The sequence below is a fragment of the Salmo salar genome, chromosome 20, assembly GCF_965601325.2.
Source record: "Salmo salar chromosome 20, fSalSal1, whole genome shotgun sequence".
Classification (NCBI taxonomy): Eukaryota; Metazoa; Chordata; class Actinopteri; order Salmoniformes; family Salmonidae; genus Salmo; species Salmo salar.
Genome location: NC_138310.1, coordinates 37,713,145 through 37,737,500, shown reverse-complemented (window position 1 = coordinate 37,737,500; position 24,356 = coordinate 37,713,145). Strand labels below are relative to the sequence as shown.

General features: G+C 44.9%; 2 protein-coding genes across 2 annotated transcripts in view; both read right to left on the bottom strand.

Moving 5' to 3' along the window:
* Window positions 1–20,228, bottom strand: part of LOC106580555 (phosphoglucomutase-like protein 5) — a 42,006-nt gene extending 21,778 nt beyond the window's left edge. Inside the window, exons 1-6 of the mRNA XM_014161740.3 lie at window positions 19,430–20,228; window positions 9,780–9,942; window positions 6,960–7,106; window positions 6,659–6,784; window positions 6,313–6,503; window positions 5,463–5,617 (exon numbers count right to left, since the gene is read on the bottom strand). Coding sequence (XP_014017215.1) covers window positions 5,463–5,617; window positions 6,313–6,503; window positions 6,659–6,784; window positions 6,960–7,106; window positions 9,780–9,942; window positions 19,430–19,687 — 1,040 coding nt within the window. The 5' untranslated portion in view covers window positions 19,688–20,228. The remainder of the gene's footprint in view (window positions 1–5,462; window positions 5,618–6,312; window positions 6,504–6,658; window positions 6,785–6,959; window positions 7,107–9,779; window positions 9,943–19,429) is intronic.
* A 1,212-nt stretch (window positions 20,229–21,440) lies between these two features.
* Window positions 21,441–24,326, bottom strand: LOC106580559 (forkhead box protein D5-B-like). Its single transcript, XM_014161749.3, has one exon. The coding sequence runs from the start codon at window positions 22,909–22,911 to the stop codon at window positions 21,766–21,768; it is 1,146 nt and encodes a 381-aa protein (XP_014017224.1). The 5' UTR covers window positions 22,912–24,326; the 3' UTR covers window positions 21,441–21,765.
* Window positions 24,327–24,356: the final 30 nt, after the last annotated feature.

Below are 24,356 nucleotides of genomic sequence, written 5' to 3'. Positions count from 1 at the left end.
GGCTCTAAGTATGCTCATGTCCAAATGTCAATCAAATGATTAATGGCTGACATTTCTCTGCTCATTAAATCTCTCCCCAATATAAAGAGACATGTTAGAAATAAACACTTGGATGAGCACTACTTCTCTCTCTCTCTCTCTCTCTCTCTCTCTCTCCTTCCTCTCTCTGCCTCCCTCCATCTTTCTTCACAATGAAATCTGTCTCTTTCCCAGCGGTCTTTGCCAGAAAGTAGGGACGCTGGCAGACAAGTGTTGCTTGAGACGTGTGTGTGTGTCTCCTCTCTCCTCCATCCTCCTCCTCCCTCTCTCCTCCATCCTCCTCCTCGCTCTCTCCTCCCCTCTTCCTGCTCCCTCTCTCCTCCCCTCTTCCTCCTCCCTCTCTCCACTCCTCTTCCTCCTCCCTCTCTCCTCCATCTTCCTCCTCCGTCTCTCCACTCCTCTTCCTCCTCCCTCTCTCCTCCCCTCTTCCTCCTCCCTCTCTCCACTCCTCTTCCTCCTCCCTCTCTCCTCCCCTCTACCTGCTCCCTCTCTCCTCCCCTCTTCTTGCTCCCTCTCTACTCCCATCCTCCCATCCCTGGAGTAGCCAAAGGAGAGGCAGATGTTTCCTCTCCCACCTTCCCTTCCCTCACTGGAACAACATAGGGCTTCCCTCGCTTGCGTATGCACACACACACACACACACACACACACACACACACACACACACACACACACACACACACACACACACACACACACACACACACACACACACACACACACACACACACACACACACACACACACACACACACACACACACACACACACACGTCCCTGAAATGCTGGCCAGCCGGGGTGAGAGACTTAGCGCCTCTCTGTCGGATGCTTGCCCTGCCATGGTCAAACCTAAGCTTCCTGCTCCACAAAACACATCCTCTAACTTCCTTCACACACGCACGTACGCACAGACACACACGCACGCACACGCACGCAAGCACGCACACACACGCACGCACGCACGCACGCACGCACGCAAACACACACACACACACACACACACACACACACACACACACACACACACACACACACACACACACACAGGGTTTCTCTCACACTCCTAAAAAGATTACTTCTGGGCTGAGACCATTATACAATTCTACAGCACCCCACCACTCACCACGGGCAGTGGGACTCGTGACAATCACCTTTCATGTGTGAGTATGTGTTGGAACAGGACATGCAGTCAAAGGAAACTGAGGCAATGCTATCAGTGTGGCCGTTTCTACAGCATAAGACATAGCCCCAGGTAACGAGCTGTGTGATGCAAGTGTGTATGTGCATGTGTTCGTGTGTGTGTTCGTGCCAGCGTACATGTGTGTGTGTGACCAGCTCCAAGACGGGCCATTAATGATGTGACATCACCTCAACCTCACATGTCCACCCAGGGTTAGCGCCAGCGGCCGGCCTCAGCACCCTGAGAGATGGGCTGGGGAGTGATCTCATTTCCTCCATGGCTGCCAGCGCTAACAGGACCCCCACTGAGTCCACCAACCCTCACAGGAGGAGAGAGGGTCAGAGGCCAGGGTGACACACCCACACACACACACAATGTTAATGTACATGACTGACCTCGTGATCACACCTTTCACGCCACTGCTCTGCTCCGGAACAGCCTTTTTGGTTAGGTCCCAGTGTGTGGTCCCCTGGGCCGTGTTTATAAGCAATGAATACTCTGTGTGTGTGTCAGCGTTCATTTCGTACATAACTATGACAAAAAGTATCTGTCAACAACCTATTTTTCCTGACAAAACCTAATGACGATAACAAGTCGAGATGCCATGAAAAAGACCATACCTGTGACAAATGAGTTTTCATTTTAGTTGACTGTCACGCCCTGACCTTTGGGGGGGAGGTACTGTCACGCCCTGACCTTTGGGGGGGGGGGGGGGGGTACTGTCACGCCCTGACCTTTGGGGGGAGAGGTACTGTCACGCCCTGACCTTTGGGGGGGAGGTACTGTCACGCCCTGACCTTTTTTGGGGGGAGAGGTACTGTCACGCCCTGATCCTTTTGGGGGGGGGAGGTACTGTCACGCCCTGACCTTTGGGGGGGGGAGGTACTGTCACGCCCTGACCTTTGGGGGGGGGAGGTACTGTCACGCCCTGACCTTTGGGGGGGAGAGGTACTGTCACGCCCTGACCTTTGGGGGGAAGTACTGTCACGCCCTGACCTTTGGGGGGGGAGGTACTGTCACGCCCTGACCTTTGGGGGGGGAGAGGTACTGTCACGCCCTGACCTTTGGGGGGGAGAGGTACTGTCACGCCCTGACCTTTGGGGGGGAGGTACTGTCACGGCCTGATTTTTTTGGGGGGGAGAGGTACTGTCACGCCCTGACCTTTGGTGGGGGAGGTACTGTCACGCCCTGACCTTTGGGGGGGGGAGGTACTGTCACGCCCTGATCTTTGGGGGGAAGTACTGTCACGCCCTGACCTTTGGGGGGGAGGTACTGTCACGCCCTGATTTTTTTGGGGGGGAGAGGTACTGTCACGCCCTGACCTTTGGGGGGGGGAGGTACTGTCACGCCCTGACCTTTGGGGGGGGGAGGTACTGTCACGCCCTGACCTTTGGGGGGGAGAGGTACTGTCACGCCCTGACCTTTGGGGGGAAGTACTGTCACGCCCTGACCTTTGGGGGGGGAGGTACTGTCACGCCCTGACCTTTGGGGGGGGAGAGGTACTGTCACGCCCTGACCTTTGGGGGGGAGGTACTGTCACGGCCTGATTTTTTTGGGGGGGAGAGGTACTGTCACGCCCTGACCTTTGGTGGGGGAGGTACTGTCACGCCCTGACCTTTGGGGGGGGGGAGGTACTGTCACGCCCTGATCTTTGGGGGGGAAGTACTGTCACACCCTGACCTTTGGGGGGGGAGGTACTGTCACACCCTGACCTTTGGGGGGGGGGGGGGAGGTACTGTCACGCCCTGACCTTTGGGGGGGAGGTACTGTCACACCCTGACCTTTGGGGGGGAGGTACTGTCACGCCCTGACCTTTGGGGGGGAGGTACTGTCACGCCCTGACCTTTGGGGGGGAGGTACTGTCACGCCCTGACCTTTGGGGGGGAGGTACTGTCATGCCCTGACCTTTGGGGGGGGGGGGAGGTACTGTCACGCCCTGACCTTTGGGGGGGGAGGTACTGTCACGCCCTGACCTTTGGGGGGGAGGTACTGTCACGCCCTGACCTTTGGGGGGGAGGTACTGTCACGCCCTGACCTTTGGGGGGGAGGTACTGTCACGCCCTGACCTTTGGGGGGGGAGAGGTGCTGTCACGCCCTGACCTTTGGGGGGGGAGAGGTACTGTCACGCCCTGACCTTTGGGGGGGAGGTACTGTCACGCCCTGACCTTTGGGGGGGAGGTACTGTCACGCCCTGACCTTTGGGGGGGGGGGGGGAGGTACTGTCACGCCCTGACCTTTGGGGGGGGAGAGGTACTGTCACGCCCTGACCTTTGGGGGGGGGGAGGTACTGTCACGCCCTGACCTTTGGGGGGGGGAGGTACTGTCACGCCCTGACCTTTGGGGGGGAGGGAGGTACTGTCACGCCCTGACCTTTGGGGGGGGGGGAGGTACTGTCACGCCCTGACCTTTGGGGGGGGGGAGGTACTGTCACGCCCTGACCTTTGGGGGGGGGGGAGGTACTGTCACGCCCTGACCTTTGGGGGGGGAGGTACTGTCACGCCCTGACCTTTGGGTGGGAGGGAGGTACTGTCACGCCCTGACCTTTGGGGGGGGAGAGGTACTGTCACGCCCTGACCTTTGGGGGGGGGGGGGGAGGTACTGTCACGCCCTGACCTTTGGGGGGGGGGGGGGGTCGAGTTACATCGCAACTGGTACGTCACAACTGGTACGATCATCGTAATGCTTAAGTTACATCGTAACTGGTACGATCATCGTAATGCTTAAGGTACATCGTAACTGGTACGATCATGGCGTACATCGCTGGTACGACCGGCTAGGCATCGTAACTGGTACGATCATCGTAATGCTTAAGTTACATCGTAACTGGTACGATCATCGTAATGCTTAAGGTACATCGTAACTGGGAAACGAGGCCCTGATCTGCCCGGCTCTCCCACACAGCTCTCGGGCTGTCACTTCAGTCTCTTTTGAACTGATGTGCAGCCCACTTCAACTGGAGCTAACCTAAGATAGCTTTGATCACATCCCATGTGCAGTTATTCATCTCACATTTCCCAAATGCGAGTGCAGTTGTTTTTTGTAATTCTACTTGCTGAATATTAGGAGTACAGTAATATTTCTGGCATTGTTGAAAGCTCAGATTCTCCCCTTTTAAAGGGAATCAATGTTATTTACCCTCATCTCAAGGTTATGACGGGGAGAAAAGAGCATATGCCTAAATTGTTTAACCTGCAGCCGAGGATTTGTGGCCTTTCTGGTACAATAGTAGTGTTCCAGCTATATGAGGTGATAGCAGGTCTAGTTGAACAAGGCTATCTTAATGTGCACATGATGGAAGGTAAATATCAATTATTTCATGGAGAAAATAAATATATGACAAAATGACTGACTAAAACTAGACTAAAATTGTCCAGAGTTTTAGTCGACAACTAAAACTAAGAAGGATGAAATGACAGAATGTGACAAAGACTAAAACGTATTTTAGTCATAAAGACTAAAACGAAATCTAAAATATCTGCCGAAATTAACACTGCTATGTGTGTGTGTATTTGTGTGCGCGTGTGTACGACTGTGTGTGTTTGTGTGTGTACAACTGTTCTATGTGTTTACAAAATCGATCAAACAGAGACATAAAACACAGATGTATAAATTTGAGGTGTGTGTGTGTGTGTGTGTGTGTGTGTGTGTGTGTGGTGTGTGTGTGTGTGTGTGTGTGTGTGTGTGTGTGTGTGTGTGTGTGTGTGTGTGTGTGTGTGTGTGTGTGTGTGTGTGTGGTGTGGAGTTCACAACGCTATTCATAGAGGGTGATTCTCCACTCTGAGGCATCCAATCTCTTCAGAGAATTGACCAGGGCAGGTATTTGTGGATTGGGGTCGCAAGAGTCAGGGAGAGAGGGAGGAAATAGAGAGGTAGAGGGAGGGAGAAAGAGAGAGGGAGAAAGAGAGCGAGAGAGGGAGAAAGAGAGCAAAGAGAGCGAGAGAGACAGAGAGAGACGAATAAGAATGGACCAGGTCAGGTATTTGTGGATTGGGTTCGTAAGAGTGGGGGGGAGGGGGAGAAAATAGAGAGAGAGAGAGAGAGAGAGAGAGAGAGAGGGGGTGAGGGTGATGAGCAGGGGGTGCAGGGTTAGGTGTTGATGAGAAATATGGTAGTTGATAAAATGATAAAGTCCTGTGGAGCATTTCCCCCAGCAGCCATCCACACCTGACGATATTTTTCCCTTTGAACCCAAAGACAAAAAGGTCACAGCGTAAAGGGACAGTGGTGTCTGTGCGTGTCCTACCTGTCTAGGGCAGTGCTGGTTGCCATACTCCTAGCGAAGCCCCTAAGCCCCAGCTGTCTGAAGTAGGGGATGCAGGAGAGGTTTGCAGCCATGACAGCCAAGGAGTCTGACGGGTTCACAAAGAAACCATTCTCACCCAAGATCATATACCGGTCCTGTGAATACACACACCAATACATACCCTCTTCAACGATACAACAATCCATGAAGACCTAATCAATACATCATTGATTAAAAACATCATCTAATCCTCCAATAAAGAAAGTATGTTAAAGATGAATATCGTTGTTACTCTCATCCCTACCAGTTGATAAACTGTTGTTTTAATTACATCTGTCACGATCAAATCAAATGTATGGGACACCTACTTCCTACTAACATGCATCACTGTGAGCACTGGGGGAGGGCTCCAATAGGACGCAATACAGTAACATAATTCTCCTGATGCTAGGCTAGGTAATTGAGTTAGGCTAATGTGCGTGAGCATGGCGCTGCTAGAAATTACTATGTGAAAATGTTGTGGAAAAAATGTGACGTTTGTTTTGTCACAGATATTAGCTAGTTCCATTGCTTAACATCCTGTTATTGACCAGCATATAAATACAGACAAAAACATGGCAATTCCAAGTTCCCATTACATAGCAGACCTGGGTCCACATAGGTCCAGTGCTTGATTTGGCTTGCTGTCATGGAACCAAAGGAATAGTCCCAAAAGTGTAAACCCTGCCCATTTTAGCAGATTCAAACATGCTCCTCAAACATGCTCATCAGCTCTCCAGAATGTGTATTCTAGTGCTTTGCATTATTACATCCACTGTTTCTCTCCTCCTCTCAGTTTCAGCTGTCTCACCCCGTCTGCATCGAGCGCAGCTCCGAAACCAAAGTCTCCACCCTTCATGGCATCGACCAATGGGGCTGCATATGTGAGGCTGGGCTCTGGAGGCCGGCCCCCAAAGTCCTCCAGGGGGACACAGTTGACGGCAGCGTTGGCAGGAGCCCCCAGCTCATCACACAGAATACGCCGCACATACGGACCCATCACTGACAATAGAATAGAAAATCATAAAATAGAATAGAAAATCATAAAATAGAATAGAAAATAATAAAATAGAATAGAATAGAACACCATGAACATACAGTACAGCAGTACTGATACAATACTGTTACCAATTTGGTCTTTGCGAGTGTTGTCTTACCTCCATTCATGGCGTCTACGCGTATCTTCAGCTGTTCAGGTCCTGTCAGAAGGCTCTTGATGGCGCTGAAGTCAAAGATGGTTCTCAGCATGTTGAGGTAGACATCCACTGAGTCCACTATCTCAACTACCAACACACAGGACAGGAGAGGAGTCTAGTGTGTATATCCACCCAATAGTACATATGCTACTTTGCATGCAAGAACAGAGTGTATGTGTGGTGAGAATGAGTGTAGCAAGGCGTGTGTGTGTGCTCTGTGTGTGTGCTCTGTGTGTGTGCTCTGTGTGAGTGTGTCCAGTACCTCTGAAGGGTTTGAACTTGTTCTCCAGGTCAAAGTCGTGGCGTCCCAGTCTGGCCAGGTCAATGCGGAGGTCAGGACAGATGGTGTACTCCTCCAGGGTCCTGCTCACCTGGGCAATCTTCTCCATCACTGTGTCCGGAGACGGGCCTATCGGGGGCAGAGGACACAGTTACCATGGAAACCATTGTTTTCAAATGAAGTGGCCTATTGCTGGTCTATTGTTGTTGTTATACCTGCTTATCAAGAGTGATAGATGTCTATGGTGTGTGTTAGAAATAAGGCACTACCGTTGAGTATTCATAAGAAGTTAAATAACATTTTTCTCTATATTGAGAAGTCATATTACTTAGAAGTCATATTATATATACTATACATACAAAAGTATATGGACAGGACACCCCTTCAAATTAGTGGATTCAGCTATTTCAACCACACCCGTTGCTGACAGGTGTATAAAATTGAGCACACAGCCATGCAATCTCCATAGACAAACATTGGCAGTAGAATGGCCTTACTGAATTGCTCTGTGACTTTCAACGTGGCACCATCATTGGATGTCACCTTTCCAACTTGTCAGTTCATCAAATTTCTGCCCTGCTAGAGCTGCCCCGGTCAACTGTAAGTGCTGTTATTGTGAACTGGAAATGTCTAGGAGCAACAACGGCTCAGCCGCAAAGTGGTAGGCCACACGAGCTCAGAGAACGGGACCGCCGACTGCTGAAGTGCGTAGAACGTAAAAATAGTCTGTCCTCGGTTGCAACACTCACTACCAAGATCCAAACTGCCTCTGGAAGCAACATCAGCACAAGAACTGTTCGTCAGGAGCTTCATGAAATGGGTTTCTATGGCCGAGCAGCCGCACACAAGCCTAAGATCACCATGCGCAATAGGAAGCGTCAGCTGGAGTGGTGGAAAACTCGCTGCCATTGGACTCTATAGCAGTGGAAAAGCGTTCTCTGGAGTGATGAATCATGCTTCACCATCTGGCAATCCGACGGACGAATTTGGGTTTGGCGGATGCCAGGAGAACACTACCTGCCCCAATGCATTGTGCCAACTGAAAAGTTTGGTGGAGGAGGAATAATGGTCTGGGGCTGTTTTTCATGGTTCTGGCATGGCCCGTTAGTTCCAGTGAAGGGAAACCTTAACGCTACAGCATACAATGATATTCTAGACGATTCTGTGCTTCCAACTTTGTGGCAACATTTTAAGGAAGGCCATTTCCTGTTTCAGCATGACAATGCCCCCATGCACAAAGCGAGGTCCATACAGAAATGGTTTGTCGCGATCGGTGTGGACCTCAACCCCATCGAACACCTTTGGGATGAATTGGAATGCTGACTGAGCTAGGCCTAATTGCCCAACATCAGTCCCTGACCTCACTAATGCTCTTGTGGCTGAATGGAAGCAAGTCCCTGCAGCAATGTTCCAACATCTAGTGGAAAGCCTTCCCAGAAGAGCGGAGGCTGTTATAGCAGCAACGGGGGGACCAACTCCATATTAATGTAGTGTATTAGCAATACAGTGTATTAGCAATGCATAATATGCTATACAATGTGTGATATTGTAAGAAGCTACTGGGATCATGTAGAAGCTACTGGGTTCATGTAGACATTGATAAAGAAGACAAAGTGTAGAGTCCTTTCAAAAGACAAAGTGAAAAAATTCACAATCACAGAGTCACAGTCACAGAGCCATAGGCACAGAGTCACAGAGCCACAGTCACAGAGCCACAGTCACAGAGTCACAGAGCCACAGTCACAGAGCCACAGTCACAGAGTCACAGAGCCACAGTCACAGAGCCACAATCACAGAGTCACAGAGCCACAGTCACAGAGCCATAGTCACAGAGTCACAGAGCCACAGTCACAGAGCCACAGTCACAGAGTCACAGAGCCACAGTCACAGAGCCACAGTCACAGAGTCACAGAGCCACAGTCACAGAGCCACAATCACAGAGTCACAGTCACAGAGCCATAGGCACAGAGTCACAGAGCCACAGTCACAGAGCCACAGTCACAGAGTCACAGAGCCACAGTCACAGAGCCACAGTCACGGTCACAGAGCCACAATCACAGAGTCACAGTCACAGAGCCATAGTCACAGAGTCACAGAGCCACAGTCACAGAGCCATAGTCACAGAGTCACAGAGCCACAGTCACAGAGCCACAGTCACAGAGCCACAATCACGGTCACAGAGCCATAGTCACAGAGTCACAGAGCCACAGTCACAGAGCCACAGTCACAGAGTCACAGAGTCACAGAGCCACAGTCACAGAGCCACAGTCACAGAGTTACAGTCACAGAGCCAAAGTCACAGGGCCACAGAGATAACTGGTGTGAGATGAGGAGAGCAACACCACTTTGATCTATGCATATGACTGGAAGATGACTGAGATTTTAAGCATTTCACTGAAAGTTCTACAGCTGTTGTATTCTGTGCACGTGACAAATAAACTTTGATTTGATTTGATTCCACAGCAAAGCTCTGGGGACTTGGGAGGAAGGCCGGTCCATGATGGCACTCCGGGAATATGTGAGTCTTCCTTTTTTAAAGAAAACATGGATAGCTGCTGGGGCTATTGAAAGGACTATGGTGCCAACTCCCTCACCTCAGTTAATAAATCACCAATCTTGTATTTGTATAGCACCTTTAACAAATGCATATATCTCAAAGTGCTCAATTACAACCTAAAGCCAAGAAGAGCAAGCAGAAGTATCTGGGGCAAGAAAAATTACCTAGGCAGGAAGACATCCATCAATCCTTTAACTTACTGACAGCTGGCATATTGACAGCAATCAGTCAAATAATCGCCTCACCTCCATTGGCCACGTTGAATTTGACCCCAAAGTCTCCTCCGGGGCCTCCTGGGTTGTGACTGGCTGTCAGGATGATTCCACCAATGGCCTTGATCTTCCTGATGATGCAGGACACAGCAGGGGTGGACAGGAGGCCATTGTGGCCAATCACCAGACGGCCAATCTGACAGACACACAGACAGAGAGAGAGTTGAAGGAACTTCAGCTGAATGAATCTCATTCTGGGACCTATCTCCATATAGAGGTGATTACTTTACTTTAACATGTAGGGATATAGTACATACAGTAATTGTACAATTTATTATTATTCAACAGTAAAGCATGTACAAAAATTGCAACTCAGTAATAAAAAAGCCTATTATTGTAGACTAGCTCAGTGTAGCTTCAGCCTACAGAATGATTTCATTCACATTTCTTTATTGTAATGAGCTTCATGTCTTTTGTCAAGTGTTGTTTTTTAGAACTGGTCACATGGCTCCTGTCATGACGCTCAGGGCGTCATATTCCCAGAAGCGCCCAGAAGCTGGCACCGATGAAGGGAAGGATGCAGACGTATTACCACCCTCAGACTAGGTTACATTCCAGACGGTCTACATCCATTTACTGAAGCAAAGTCTCACATGTTTTGGCCCTAGGCTAGCGTTTCAACTACTCTAAATAAAAGTGTCCTGATTCACAGGGAATTAATTTTTATGACGTCAGAGCAATCTCCTCACTTCTTGACTCAGAGAGAGAGAGAGAGAGAGACAGAGGGAGAGCTATATTTATGTTTATTTATTTTCCCTTTTGTAGTTTAACTATTTGAACATCATTACAACACTGTATATATATATACATAATATGACATTTGAAATGTCTTTATTCTTTTGGAACTTCTGTGAGTGTAATGTTTACTATACATTTTTATTGTTTATTACACTTTTGTTTATCATCTATTTCACTTGCTTTGGCAATGTTAACATATGTTTCCCATACCAATAAAGCCCCCATACCAATCTATGTGTTACTAATTTTAAGGTTGAATAAAGTAATATTGAATTGTGTCTGGTTGACAATGAAACCAAATATTTAAAGGACAGGTATAGTGCCTTCAGAAAGTATTCACACCTTTGACTTATTCCACATTTTGTTGTGTTACAGCCTGAATTCAAAATGGATTAAATATATCGTTTTTCTCACCCATCTACACACAATACCCCATAATAACAAAGTGAAAAAAATGTATATAAATGTTTGCAAATTGATTGAAAATGAAATACAGAAACATCTCATTTACATAAGTATTCACACCCCTGAGCCAATACTTTGTAGAAGCACATTTGGCAGACACCACTTTGGATCAATAGGACCCTTTACACTTTACATCTGCCATGCCCTGTCAGCAACCCTGTTATAGGCCTATCATCATTCCATACTCTGCCCCCAGCATTTCACAAATATTTGTTCAAGGTCTTCCCAGCGTTTATATCCTGAGTTTGGCTTGTGGCCACTAAACTGACTGGGTATCCCCCAAGCCTTGAGTGAGGCAGGGAGGGAGGCGAATGGCGCGTTGGCAGGAAAGGAGCGGACGAGGGATGGAACAGCCGATAAGGCAGGCAGGAGACATTTGGCTGGGCCAGCAAAAAAACAGACCCATCTCAAAACAAATACATTCCCCTCAGATTTTCCTTTGGCACTTCACCAAGCTTGATATCGCATAGATCTGAGAACACTGTCCTTTCCAAGCGCTCTGCGGAATTGGGTAACGGCCTAACGGGTAACGGCCAGTCAAGCAGACATGCGCACACACACGCTGACACTTGGATTGGCTTTAGGACCTACAGTGCCTTCAGACAGCATTCATACCCCTTGACTTATTCCACATTTGTTGTGTTACAGCCTGAATTCAAAAAGGATTACATCAACAACAAAAAATCACCAGTCTACAAATTTTGCAGATGTATTTAAAATGAAATATATAAATATCTATTTTACATAAGTATTCACTGCGACTGTGACTGTGGCTCTGCTACTGTGGCACTGTGACTGTGGCTCTGTGACTGTGAATCTGACTGTGGCTCTGTGACTGTAACTCTGTGACTGTGGCTCTGTGACTATGGCTCTGTGACTGTGAATCTGTGACTATGACTGTGGCTCTGTGACTGTAACTCTGTGACTGTGGCTCTGTGACTATAGCTCTGTGACTCTGTGACTGTGAATCTGTGTCTGTGGCTCTCAAAAGGACTCTGCACAATGTCCTCTTTATCAATGTGTACATGACCCCCTGAGTCAATATGTTGTAGAAGCACCTTTGGCAGTGATTACAGCTGTGAGATGTCCTGGGTAAGTCTCTAAGAGCTTTCCACACCCGGATTGTGCAACATTTACCCATTATTCTTTTTAGAAATCTTCAACCTCTGGCTAATTGGTTGTTTATAATTGATCGACAATGATTATCAGGTCTTGCCATATATTTTCAAGTAGATTTAGGTTAAAACTGTGACTTAGCCACTCAGGAACATTCTCTGTCTTCTTGGTAAGCAACTCCAGTGTAGATTTGGCCTTGTGTTATAGGTTATTGTCCTGCTGAAAGTAATCTCCCAGTGTCTGGGGGAAAGCAGAATGAACCAGGTTTTCCTCTAGGATTTTGACTGTGGTTAGCGCCATGCAGTTTCTTTTTTATCCTGAAAAACTCCTCAGTCCTTAACAATTACAAGCATACTCATAACATGATGCAGCCACCACTATGCTTGAAAGTATGGAGACGTGATGTGTTATATAGGATTTGTTCCAAACATAACATGTTGTATTCAGGACAAGAAGTTATTTGCTTTGCCACATTTTTTGCTGTTTAACTTCAATGCCTTGTTGCAAACAGGATGCATGTTTTGGAATATTTTATTCTGTACAGGCTTCCTTATTTTCACTCTGTCAATTAGGTTAGTATTGTGGAGTAACTACAATGTAGTTGAACCATCCTCAGTTTTCTCCTATCACAGCCATTAAACTCTGCAACTGTTTTATAGTCACCAGTGGCCTCATGGTGAAATCCCTGAGCTGTTTCCTTCCTCTCTGTCAACTGAGTTAGGAAGGACGTCTGTATCTTTGTAGTAACTGGGTGTATTGATACACCATCCAAAGTGTAATTAATAACTTCAGCATTCTCAAAGGGATATTCAATGTCTGCTTTTATTTTTTTTTACCCATCTACAAATAGGTCCCCTTCTTTGCAAAGCACTGGAAACCTCCCTAGTCTTTGTGTTTGAATCTGTGCTTGAAATTCACTGCTCAACTGAGGGACCTTACAGATAATTGTATGTGTGAGGTACAGAGATGAGGTAGTCATAAAAAAAATCATGTTAAACCCTATTATTGCACACAGAGTAAGTCCATGTAACTTATTATGTGACTTGTTAAGCAAATTTTTACTCCTGAACTTATTTATGTTTGTCATAACAAAGGGTTGAATACTTATTGACTCAAGACATTTCAGCTTTTCATTTTTAATTAATTTGCAAACATATTGTGTGTAGGCCAGTGAAACAACATCTCAATTTAATCTATTATAAATTCAGGCTGTAACACAACAACATGTGGAAAAAGTCAAGGGGTGTGAATACTTTCTGAAGGGACTCTAAATCATATTGAAATCATATTGTGATTATTATTATTATTGACCCTGCTGGTCATCTATGAATGTTTGAACATCTTGGCCATGTACTGTTATAATCTCCACCTGGCACAGCCAGAAGAGGACTGGCCACCCCAGCCTGGTTCCTCTCTAGGGTTTTTCCTAGGTTCCTGCCTTTCCAGGGAGTTTTTCCTAGCCACCGTGCTTCTACATCTGCATTGCTTGCTGTTTGGATTTTAGGCTGGGTTTCTGTATAGCACTTTGTGACATTGGCTGATGTAAAAATGACTTTAATAATCAATTTGATTGATATTGAGTTTTATTTTGCCACTAGGCTACTACTCCCTTCACAGAACAGAGCAAACTGGCTCTAACCAGATTAGAAAGAGGAGTGGGAGGCCCACTCCTCCTCTGCACAACTGAGCAAGAGGACAAGTACATTAGAGTGTCTAGTTTGAGAAACAGACGCCTCACAAGTCCTCAACTGGCAGCTTCATTAAATAGTACCAGCAAAACACCAGTCTCATTGTCAACAGTGAAGAGGCAACTCCGGGATTCTGGCCTTCTAGGCAGAGTTCCTCTGTCCTGTGTCTGTGTTATTTTGCCCATCTTAATCTTTTCTTTTTACTGGCCTATCTGAGATATGGCTTTTTCTTTGCAACTCTGCCTAGAAGGCCAGCATCCCAGAATCGCCTCTTCACTGTTGACATTGGTGTTTTGCAGCTACTATTTAAGGAAGCTGCCAGTTGAGGACTTGTGAGGCGTCACTTTCTCAAAGCCATTTTACTGGTTGAAGTTGAAGTGTTTTTTAATGCAGTTGATTTGCAATGAGGAAAACAAACATTATATTAAGTAGGACATTCATACAAACCTTAAAATCCAATTATAATCCAAAGGTAGTGAGAAATGACCTCACAAGCAACACGTAAATAGAGGCTTTTTGGCTGGCGTTCTATAGGAACTCCCCCTTGTTCTGCCACCAACTTGCTAGCATCACCCTCGATCGGCAATGTTTGCAAACACAGAAAGGGGTCTATAAGATAGAAGGTTACTTAAGGCAAAAATGAAAGGAGGGTGGTTGGGTAGGCGTATAACGCGAACGTCTAGCAACCCAAAGTTTACATGTTCAAATCTCATCACGGACAATTTTAGCTAATTAGCAACTATTTTGTTAGCTAACCCTTCCCCTAACCCTAACCTTAACCCTTTTAGCTAACCTTTCCCCTAACCCTAACCTAACTTCTAAGCTTAACCCTAACCCCTAGAGATAGCTAATGATAGCATCAGTCACCTAGCCACCTAGCTAACAATAGCCACAACAAATTGGAATTCGTAACATATCATACGTTTTTGCAAATTCGTAACCTATTGTATGAATTGCAATTCCTAACATTACATTTACATTTAAGTCATTTAGCAGACGCTCTTATCCAGAGCGACTTACAAATTGGTGCATTTACCTTATGATATCCAGTGGAACAACCACTTTACAATAGTGCATCTAAATCTTTTAAGGGGGGGGGGGGGTTAGAAGGATTACTTTATCCTATCCTAGGTATTCCTTAAAGAGGTGGGGTTGTAATTCGTAACATATGAAACGAATATGATGATGGATTAATACATACAATACGAAACGTATTCATCATACATAATATCATACTAAATGGAGTGTCAGATTTACATAGAATATAGTACGAAATGCTCTTGAGACTACATTGATATTTATTCTGTTGTTGGAGTACGCTCAGACCAAATATGATTTTTAACATAGTTAATTACCATTTTTTGGAAGGAAAACAATTTCACTCATATTGTAATTAATTATAGGTCATATTTCATAGACGTCTGGAAACACTGGACAGTTACTTTAAAACCAGGGATTTCTGTTCTCTAAATGCCACAGGGCCTACACACAACCAAGGCCATACTGTTGATTTGGTACTGTCCTATCGTCTGAATATTGACGACTTGGAAACTATTGATGTGTGTGTCTCTGACCATCTCAGTATTGTAATTTGAAATGCTTTTTAAAATGTTTTCTGCCAGAGTCTCACTTTAAATAATCTGCCAGAGTCTCACTTTAAATAATCTGCCAGAGTCTCACTTTAAATAATCTGCCAGAGTCTCACTTTAAATAATCTGCCAGAGTCTCACTTTAAATCATCTGCCAGTCTCACTTTAAATAATCTGCCAGAGTCTCACTTTAAATAATCTGCCAGAGTCTCACTTTAAATAATCTGCCAGAGTCTCACCTTAAATCATCTGCCAGTCTCACTTAAAATAATCTGCCAGAGTCTCACTTTAAATAATCTGCCAGAGTCTCACTTTAAATAATCTGCCAGAGTCTCACTTTAAATAATCTGCCAGAGTCTCACTTTAAATCATCTGCCAGAGTCTCACCTTAAATGATCACACTCGTGCTTTAAAAAGGGAATTTAGAAAGGCTGGAAGCAAATGGAAGACCTGACAACTTTAAGTATTCTATGAGATAATGAAGGATTGATGAGAAATTACAATGTTGAGGTTAAGGATGCAAGAGTGAACTACTTCTCTACCCTGATCTCTGAGAAAATTCTGTTTAAGACAATTGTGTGTGTTGTTCTTGGATGTGGTCCCTACTAGACTACTAAAATATGTTATGCATACTGTTACATTATGTCTATTGTAAATAGCTCCCTGACCTCTGGCTACTTTCCAGACTATTTGAAACTGGTCTGGTTCAACCTCTCCTTAGAAAGCCCAATCTAGACCCTTCCTCACTGAGTAATCATAGTCTTATCTCTAAACTTCCTTTGTATCCAAGATTTTAGAAAAAGTAGTTTTTAAGCAATTGGTGGCTCATTTGAGTATGTACAACTTATTTGCTAAATTCCAGTTGGCCCCCGCTCACTTCACAGCACGGAAACGTCTTTATTGAACGTTAGTAATGACCTTCTGTTGACTGCTGAATCCGGTGAATGATCTATCGTGGTTCTTTTGGAACTCAGTTTGATAACATTCTTGTCGACCGGCGGGAGAGGTGGGTGGGAATCTCCGGCGTTGCCCTCGATTGGTTTAGGTCATATTTGAGTTGCAGACGTTTCTCGGTGAGCATGGGTGGTGTCTAGCTGACATTGAATGTTGGATGTCTGACAACTTTCTCCAGCTCAATGATAAGAAATCCTTATTTTTTTTATCCCCCACCTTGATAGAACCCAGATTGAAAATAGCCTTGGTCCTATATCCACCAATGTAAAGCTGATTGACAGAACCCTTGGTGTCTTCGTTGAACCTGATCTGAACTTTGAGCTACATGTCCCGTGTGGCTCAGTTGGTAGGGCATTATCCTTGGGTTGTGGGTTTGAGTCCCATGGGTGACCAGTATGAAAATGTATACACTCACTACTGTAATTCGATATGGATAAGATTGTTGACGTAAATGTAATGTCAAGAAGGTTGTCCAGTCCTGCTTTTATCATTTAAGAAATATAGCTAAAGTCAAGTCATTTGTTTCAGTCACTGATCTGGAGAAAGTTATACATGCTTCTATTTCCTCACGTCTACAGTATATTACTGTAACTCGTTGTATAGGCCTATCTGTCTCAGTCAGAAGTCACTCCATTGTCTACAGTTCATTTAAAATGCTACAGCTCGGCTCTTAACTCAATGAGTCCCACCGCGATGCAGGCGAGATTTGCACTTCTAACCCCTTTTAAACACTGTGTGTTTGAGCTACAGACTTCTTGTTGTACCATTGGATTCTTCTATTTCTTCTGCATCCGTCGGTACAAACCATTAGTCTGTGTGATTAAAGGGGACTGAGCTAAAACAGTGTTTGTGAGACAAGGACAGATTCCAAAGGGGCCCGGGCCGGGTCTTTTTACAAAAACTTATGTAGAGTCCAAATGGTTTGAGCTACAACTATTAAAAGCCATCTATAAAAAGCTGAGACTCTCACAAACACATACATGTAACATGTTCTATAACGCTCACAAGCTACACAAGAGTCCTTAAGAAAACAAACACATACATGTAACATGTTCTATGACATGTTCTATAACGCTCACAAGCTACACAAGAGTCATTAAGAAGGTAAGGGTTCTTCTACATAGAAGATCATAGGAAACCCCAGGTCATAGTGTCTATAATACTGTAAGGGGTTCTTCTACATAGAAGATCTTAGGAAACCCCAGGACATAGTGTCTATAATACTGTAAGGGGTTCTTCTACATAGAAGATCATAGGAAACCCCAGGACATAGTGTCTATAATACTGTATGGGGTTCTTCTACATAGAAGATCATAGGAAACCCCAGGACATAGTGTCTATAATACTGTAAGGGGTTCTTCTACATAGAAGACCATAGGAAACCCCAGGACATAGTGTCTATAATACTGTAAGGGGTTCTTCTACATAGAAGATCATAGGAAACCCCAGGACATAGTGTCTATAATACTGTAAAGGGTTCTTCTACACAGAGATCATAGGAAACCCCAGGACATAGTGTCTATAATACTGTAAGGGGTTCTTCTACATAGAAGATCATAGGAAACCCCAGGACATAGTGTCTATAATACTGTAAGGGGTTCTTCTACATAGAAGACCATAGGAAACCCCAGGAGATAGTGTCTATAATACTGTAAGGGGTTCTTCTACATAGAAGATCATAGGAAACCCCAGGACATAGTATCTATAATACTGTAAGGGGTTCTTCTACATAGAGATCATAGGAAACCCCAGGACATAGTGTCTATAATACTGTAAGGGGTTCTTCTACATAGAAGATCATAGGAAACCCCAGGACATAGTGTCTATAATACTGTAAGGGGTTCTTCTACATAGAAGATCATAGGAAACCCCAGGACATAGTGTCTATAATACTGTAAGGGGTTCTTCTACATAGAAGATCATAGGAAACCCCAGGACATAGTGTCTATAATACTGTATGGGGTTCTTCTACATAGAAGATCATAGGAAACCCCAGGACATAGTGTCTATAATACTGTAAGGGGTTCTTCTACATAGAAGATCATAGGAAACCCCAGGACATAGTGTCTATAATACTGTATGGGGTTCTTCTACATAGAAGATCATAGGAAACCCCAGGACATAGTGTCTATTATACTGTAAGGGGTTCTTCTACATGGAAGATCATAGGAAACCCCAGGACATAGTATTGTAGTAACTCACATAGCAACATGGACGTGTAGAAGTAACATAGTAAACTTAGATCCGGGACCCTCCAATTAGTATGTTACATTTCGTATGGTATATATTAATTTGTGGATGTCCATCATCCATTGAGTATGATATGTTACGAATTACAATTCATATGATATGTTACAAATTGTAATTTGTACAATATGTTATGAATTTTCTAAATGTAAGATATGTTACGAATTCCAAATGGTTGTGGCTAACGTTAGCTAGGTTGCTAACGTTAGCTAGGCTTGGAGTTAGGGTTAGGGATTAAGGTTAGCGTTAAGAGTTAAATTAAAGGGTACATTTTAGAATTTGGGGAAGGACTAGCTAACATGCTCTAAAGTAGTTGCAAAGTAGCTAAAAAGTGATAAGTAGTTGCAATTTGCTAATTATCTGAAATGCTAAAGTTGTCCATGATGAGGTTGGAACGTCCAACCTTTAGGTTACTAGACATTTGTTTTATATGCCCATCCTCCTGAAAACCTACTTTTATAAAACAGTTTTTAATGTATGATTTTATATTGCTATTTTGTTTTCCTACTCCATTTTTCTGTCTGTATCTTTGTAGAACTGTGTTTGTTTTTATTTTGCACTTGATGTGAAGCACTTTGTTAACTTATTTTAAAAGCACTCAATAAATATGTATTATTATTATTATTCCCTTTTATCCACCTGACTAGAGTTTCAGCCTTATAAACCCTAGCCTATACAACCCACAGGCATATGGAGGAACCATTGTTAATCATGCTATTTTTCTGTGCTTAGTTTATCATAATCTTTATTAGCATCATCATCATCATCATCATCATCACCAACCCTGAACCTTTCCAAACTTTCTGACATGACATTATTGTGTTACCCCGTTGGCGGCGGCCATCTGCACAATAACCTCGGTGGCTGCTCGGCTGAAGTAGCGTCCGTCGCTGCCCACCACCATGGTACATCCCTGGCGGTCCCTCAGGTCGATGGACGACAGTAAGCTCTGGATGTAGTTCTGCAGGTAGTTCTTCTTGCCCTCGAACACCTCCGTCTTCCGCCGCAGCCCGTTGGTACCGGGCCGCTGGTCATCGAACGGGCTCGTTTGGACCGTTACCACGGGAATGGGGTTCGTCTCCATCCTCCTCACAAGTACACACTGGGAGGGACGCTTCAGCTGGCTATACTGGGGACGCCGCAATGTCTGTCACAGAAATTGCAGGTCAGAAGCCTTACTGTCTGCCGGATAGAGGTGGAGAGCCAAACATATGCTGTGGAGACGGACGGTGTTAGAGAGGTGATGTGAGGTCCAGTGATGTCCGCTCTAGTCCTCCAGAAGTAGGCCCAGCAATTGCGAGGGGAAAAGTGCGCTGACGCAATGACAGCACTCCAGCGCTTTCCTGAGGGATGGCTATTATGCTGATAGGCTAACTTCCCGTCAACAAATTCCTTGTCTTGTCAGCTCGGTTTTAGATAGGCTAGTTATACTGTACTTTTAACACATGCCTACAGTAAACTTACAGCGAGAGCTTCGGATTTTAAAGTTCAAGTAGGCTACTGTAATGTTAAGCCAAGTGTTCTCTTCCGCCTGGCAACTCCCTCTTTTCCAAATAAGTCCGACTTTCCACAAGGACAAGCGCCTGCCAAAATCAAGGAGGGCCAAAAGCCCCTACAATCAGCTGCGCCTCTGGCCAAAAATAGCCGGGTGGAGTGAGGGGAGAATTGTGTCGGGTCGGGGCTGTAACCTGACGCTACTTCTGTACACTTGTCGGTTTGAGTCAAAGCACTAAGCACTGTCAGTGTGCGAGCATAAGCAGTTACCGACCGATCAATGACAATTAACTTTACATATGCGTAAAAGTGATGAGGCAGGACCTGAGGGCGAACTGTTGGATATTGGCATGGCCAAGCAGAACTCTACTCTGTAAAGTAAAGTAAAACACCCTAGTTGGTTTTATTCTGATACTTTAACCTAATGGACTAGATAAGATGAAATCCACCCCCTTTCCAAAATAACTAAACTGGGAAAAAAGGAGTGCGTCTTATTCAATGGCACTTCTCTCACTCTCTGTGTATGTATAAGAGAGAGACATTGCTCTACATTGCTTTGACAATGTAAACATATGTTTCACATGCCAGTAAAGCCCCTTGAATTGAAATTAATTGAGAGAGAAAGAGAGAGAGAGGGGCATTATGTGCTGGTTCACTGATGCATAACTTGGTGGACAGCGCAACCATGAGCGAAATAAACTATTAAAACCGTGCATTGCTAAATGTAAAAAGACCTAGTGGTCGCATAAGCCTAAAAGTAATTGTATGTATTTGGAATGCATTTATTTCATGCAATAACGTGAAATAAACGATACAAAATATGCAAACACAAAACAGCCTATGTACAGGTAGTAAACTTGTTCATGCAATGCTGCCACACGGTGGCAGCATTGCATATTGAACTGGCCTATGGCTAGATGTAGATCCAATTCATTTTAATAGGTATTTTTATATGTATTTAACAACAATTAAATTAAATATTGCAAAAAATGTATTTGCAATAAAACTAAATAGGGAACGAAATTCACACTGACTGACCGGTTTTAGTGAAAAACAAGAGTTCTGTTTCGCTAATTACAGCAAGGACTAACCAAATTGATAACAATAAATATAGCCTTATAATAATTCACAATAACAAGATATTAAGTCATTAATATATGTTGCTGGTCAGAGGCCTATTTAGCTTATTTACGAAGTAAGTCTGCTTGGAAATCTTTAGGTGCAATTATTTCCTCAGGCTATTTTGTTCTAATATAATAAATATTTCGCAGTTAATTTTAAGGTGTAAATAAATGTGTTGAAGGAAATAAGTAATCAAAGACAGCAAAAACAAAATCTGACGATATGGTCAAACATATTTATTGTTTCATTTCAATGTCGACATTCGGAAAATCACTATACAACGTAGGCCTATTTTCTTTACAATTGGCAAAAGTGTTTCCAGTTTTATTTCCATTTTCACATTGACACCATATTTTAACAAATATATTATCAGCCTTCTTATTTACATTAACTTCTTTTGACATATTCAACATGGAATGAACACAAATAACATGCAGTTTAAATCATTTCTCGGAGAAATGCGTAAACCTGCCTCCATTAGGCCTATATAATTGGATCACTTAGACACAGATATTTCTTTGGTTATAGCTACTACAAACAAACACTTTAACAACGAGGATAAGACATTTGGATACTCTCTGTTATTAAAGGAGGTGCGCTCAACATTGCACTTGGGCAGAATGGAGTCCTGGGAGCTGGACGCAGGCTCGGAACGAAGCAACTATCGGGTCCCGTGAGGAGATTACCATAGTCAATAGAACAAGGAGGGTTGGAGTTCTGTGGATTTGTGTTCTGTGATATAGAAGTAGAGGTTTTACTCATAATGCTGTCAATACTGAATGAACACTTTGTCTGGGTATCGCGCGCAGGCTTCTGTTCCGCAGGTGTTGCTGCGTAAAGTTGCATTCTGAAGTCTCTGGGGGCAACAACCTTACCGCTGCTGCTTATACTCGGGTACGGTAAGTAGGAGGAAGGTGGCATCACGAGCCTGTCCTGAACGGGCATATACGGGAGAGGGGCAGCCGGTGCGCTCACTTGGCCTTGGACGCAGTAAGGTCGCACGTAAGGCCGGTAACAGCTGAAGTTTGGGTAAAACATGAGTCCATCTTTCACACACTCCGGCTGGTTTCTCTTAAACCTCTTCCTGCGCCGGAGAAAGCTGCCGTTGTCAAACATGTCCTCAGATGCGGGGTCCAGAGACCAGTAGTTGCCTTTGCCTGGGTTTCCAGGCTCCCTCGGAATCTTGATAAAGCAGTCGTTGAGTGACAGGTTGTGCCTGATGGAGTTCTGCCACGCCGGAAACTTCTCCCGGTAGTAGCGGAACTTGTTGCTAATGAAGTCGCAGATGCCACTCAGTGTCAGTTTCTTCAGAGGGCTCTGTAGGATCGCCATGGTGATGAGAGCGATGTAGGAATACGGGGGCTTTACAGAACCGTTCTGTGGTCTCCCCGATGAAGGCGCGTCTGCACAGAAACTGTTCTCGCTCTCCCCGGACGAGTCGAACTCAGAGCAGTCCAGTTCGGCGCTGGACTCGGCGGAGGAGCTAGGTTCGGTGGTGTTCTCGGTCCGATAGAGACGAAGCTGGCCATGGAGAGGCTCGTCATCTCCAACAACGTCTACCTCTTTTGCGTCCAGGGGCAAGCCAGTCTGCTGGGACGCTTCATACTCTTTGGAGAGGGTCATGACGGAGACCACAATGTCCACACACGCGTAAAAGCTCAACTCGACCACCTTATCATTAATTCTTAACATGCATAAAAGCGCAATTACCGATGCCTAACAGCGCACACAGATATGTATTTTCTGACTTTCTCGGCCCCTCCTGTGCCTGTGCTCCTGGTCAGCCTGTCTGTGGTGACCATGGAAGTTTGGGGGTTTTATTAGAGCTGGGCTGTTACCCCCCCCTCAGCTCAGTCCCATCCCCACTCAGACCTATGACAGTAGCCCCTCGCTGCGGGGTGTTAGATGAACCAAGGAGAAAGCTAATGGTGAGGAGAAACCTTACATGCTAATTGGTCTTGTATGCAGACACCACAAAGTTCATGGAGTGAAGCTTCGGAATTAAGAGTGTTCAATGAAATACAATAATAAAATGTATCGACTATAGTTAGCAAAAAGCATTTATTTTGGGGGGGTATATTCAGAATGGTGCTTTTAGCAAGATCTACCATGCTTACGCAGGTCTGTCTATCAAATATCGAGTTCCAGACATGGCACATTATTGGGTCTACAAAAAATTGCTATTATCTCGAGTAGGCTATATAAAGTAGCCTACACTTGAGGCAAATGCATTGTGGTCAACTTTATAACCTTAATTGGTATGCAGCATGGTCAACCTTTATTCACAGGGTTTACTTTGAACCGTGGCACATTTCCTGTTCAATTAGGCCTACTAAAAGCAGCACAGTAGCTCGACTGGAAGCGGGGATGCAATGGGAAATCTGAACACCACACCTAACCCCTGATAAGAAACGCAGCGTTCTACCCCCCAGACCCCCGTGGTTTCGTTTAGTTTGCCACCTTGGGATGCCCGCAGGTGATGTGGCCATGAAAATGGCCGTGGGACGGCTCCCCGTGGTCGGGAGAGAAAAGCAGCAGTCGAGGCATCTTAACGAGCAAATCAGCATTAGAATCGGGTAGAACACAGCGCAGCTGTGGCCTACGGGACATGGCTGGGGTTTATGGTCGGAGTGAATGGCCACAGCCATCCTCAAAGCAAACCCCGGGCCTGTGCGAGAATATGTGTTAAAACCTTCTTCGGGAAACCAATCTCAATTGCAAATGCAAAATTGGGAATATCCCACCTATTTCTTCACCTGTATGTGTGCGGGTCCAGAGGACGTGAGGAAATCGAAGAATGCACAGCCTACAAACTACCTGTAAACGCGCTAATATCGGTAATTAAGCCTAAATAAACACAACCAACTCAAACCATCCAACAAATTAGACGCACATGTAGATGTATACCAGACAATGAGTTAGAAAATTACATTTAAAATCTAAAGTTTAACAGATTATATCTAGGGTCAATTTAAAACGTACACTATAAGCCAACATGTATATTTGACTTAAGACAAAAGCATCCGATTTGATAGGGCCAATATCCGTTTAAATCGTTTTAATTTGTTTTATTACTTCTTGGCGATTCAGAAAATGAATGGGGACCCCATGCAATTCTGTCACTTCAAAACAATAAA

Bases quoted from the DNA above. Each gene is read 5' to 3' on its own strand.
- LOC106580559 (XM_014161749.3), bottom strand. From the start codon at position 22,911: ATGTTAAGAATTAATGATAAGGTGGTCGAGTTGAGCTTTTACGCGTGT.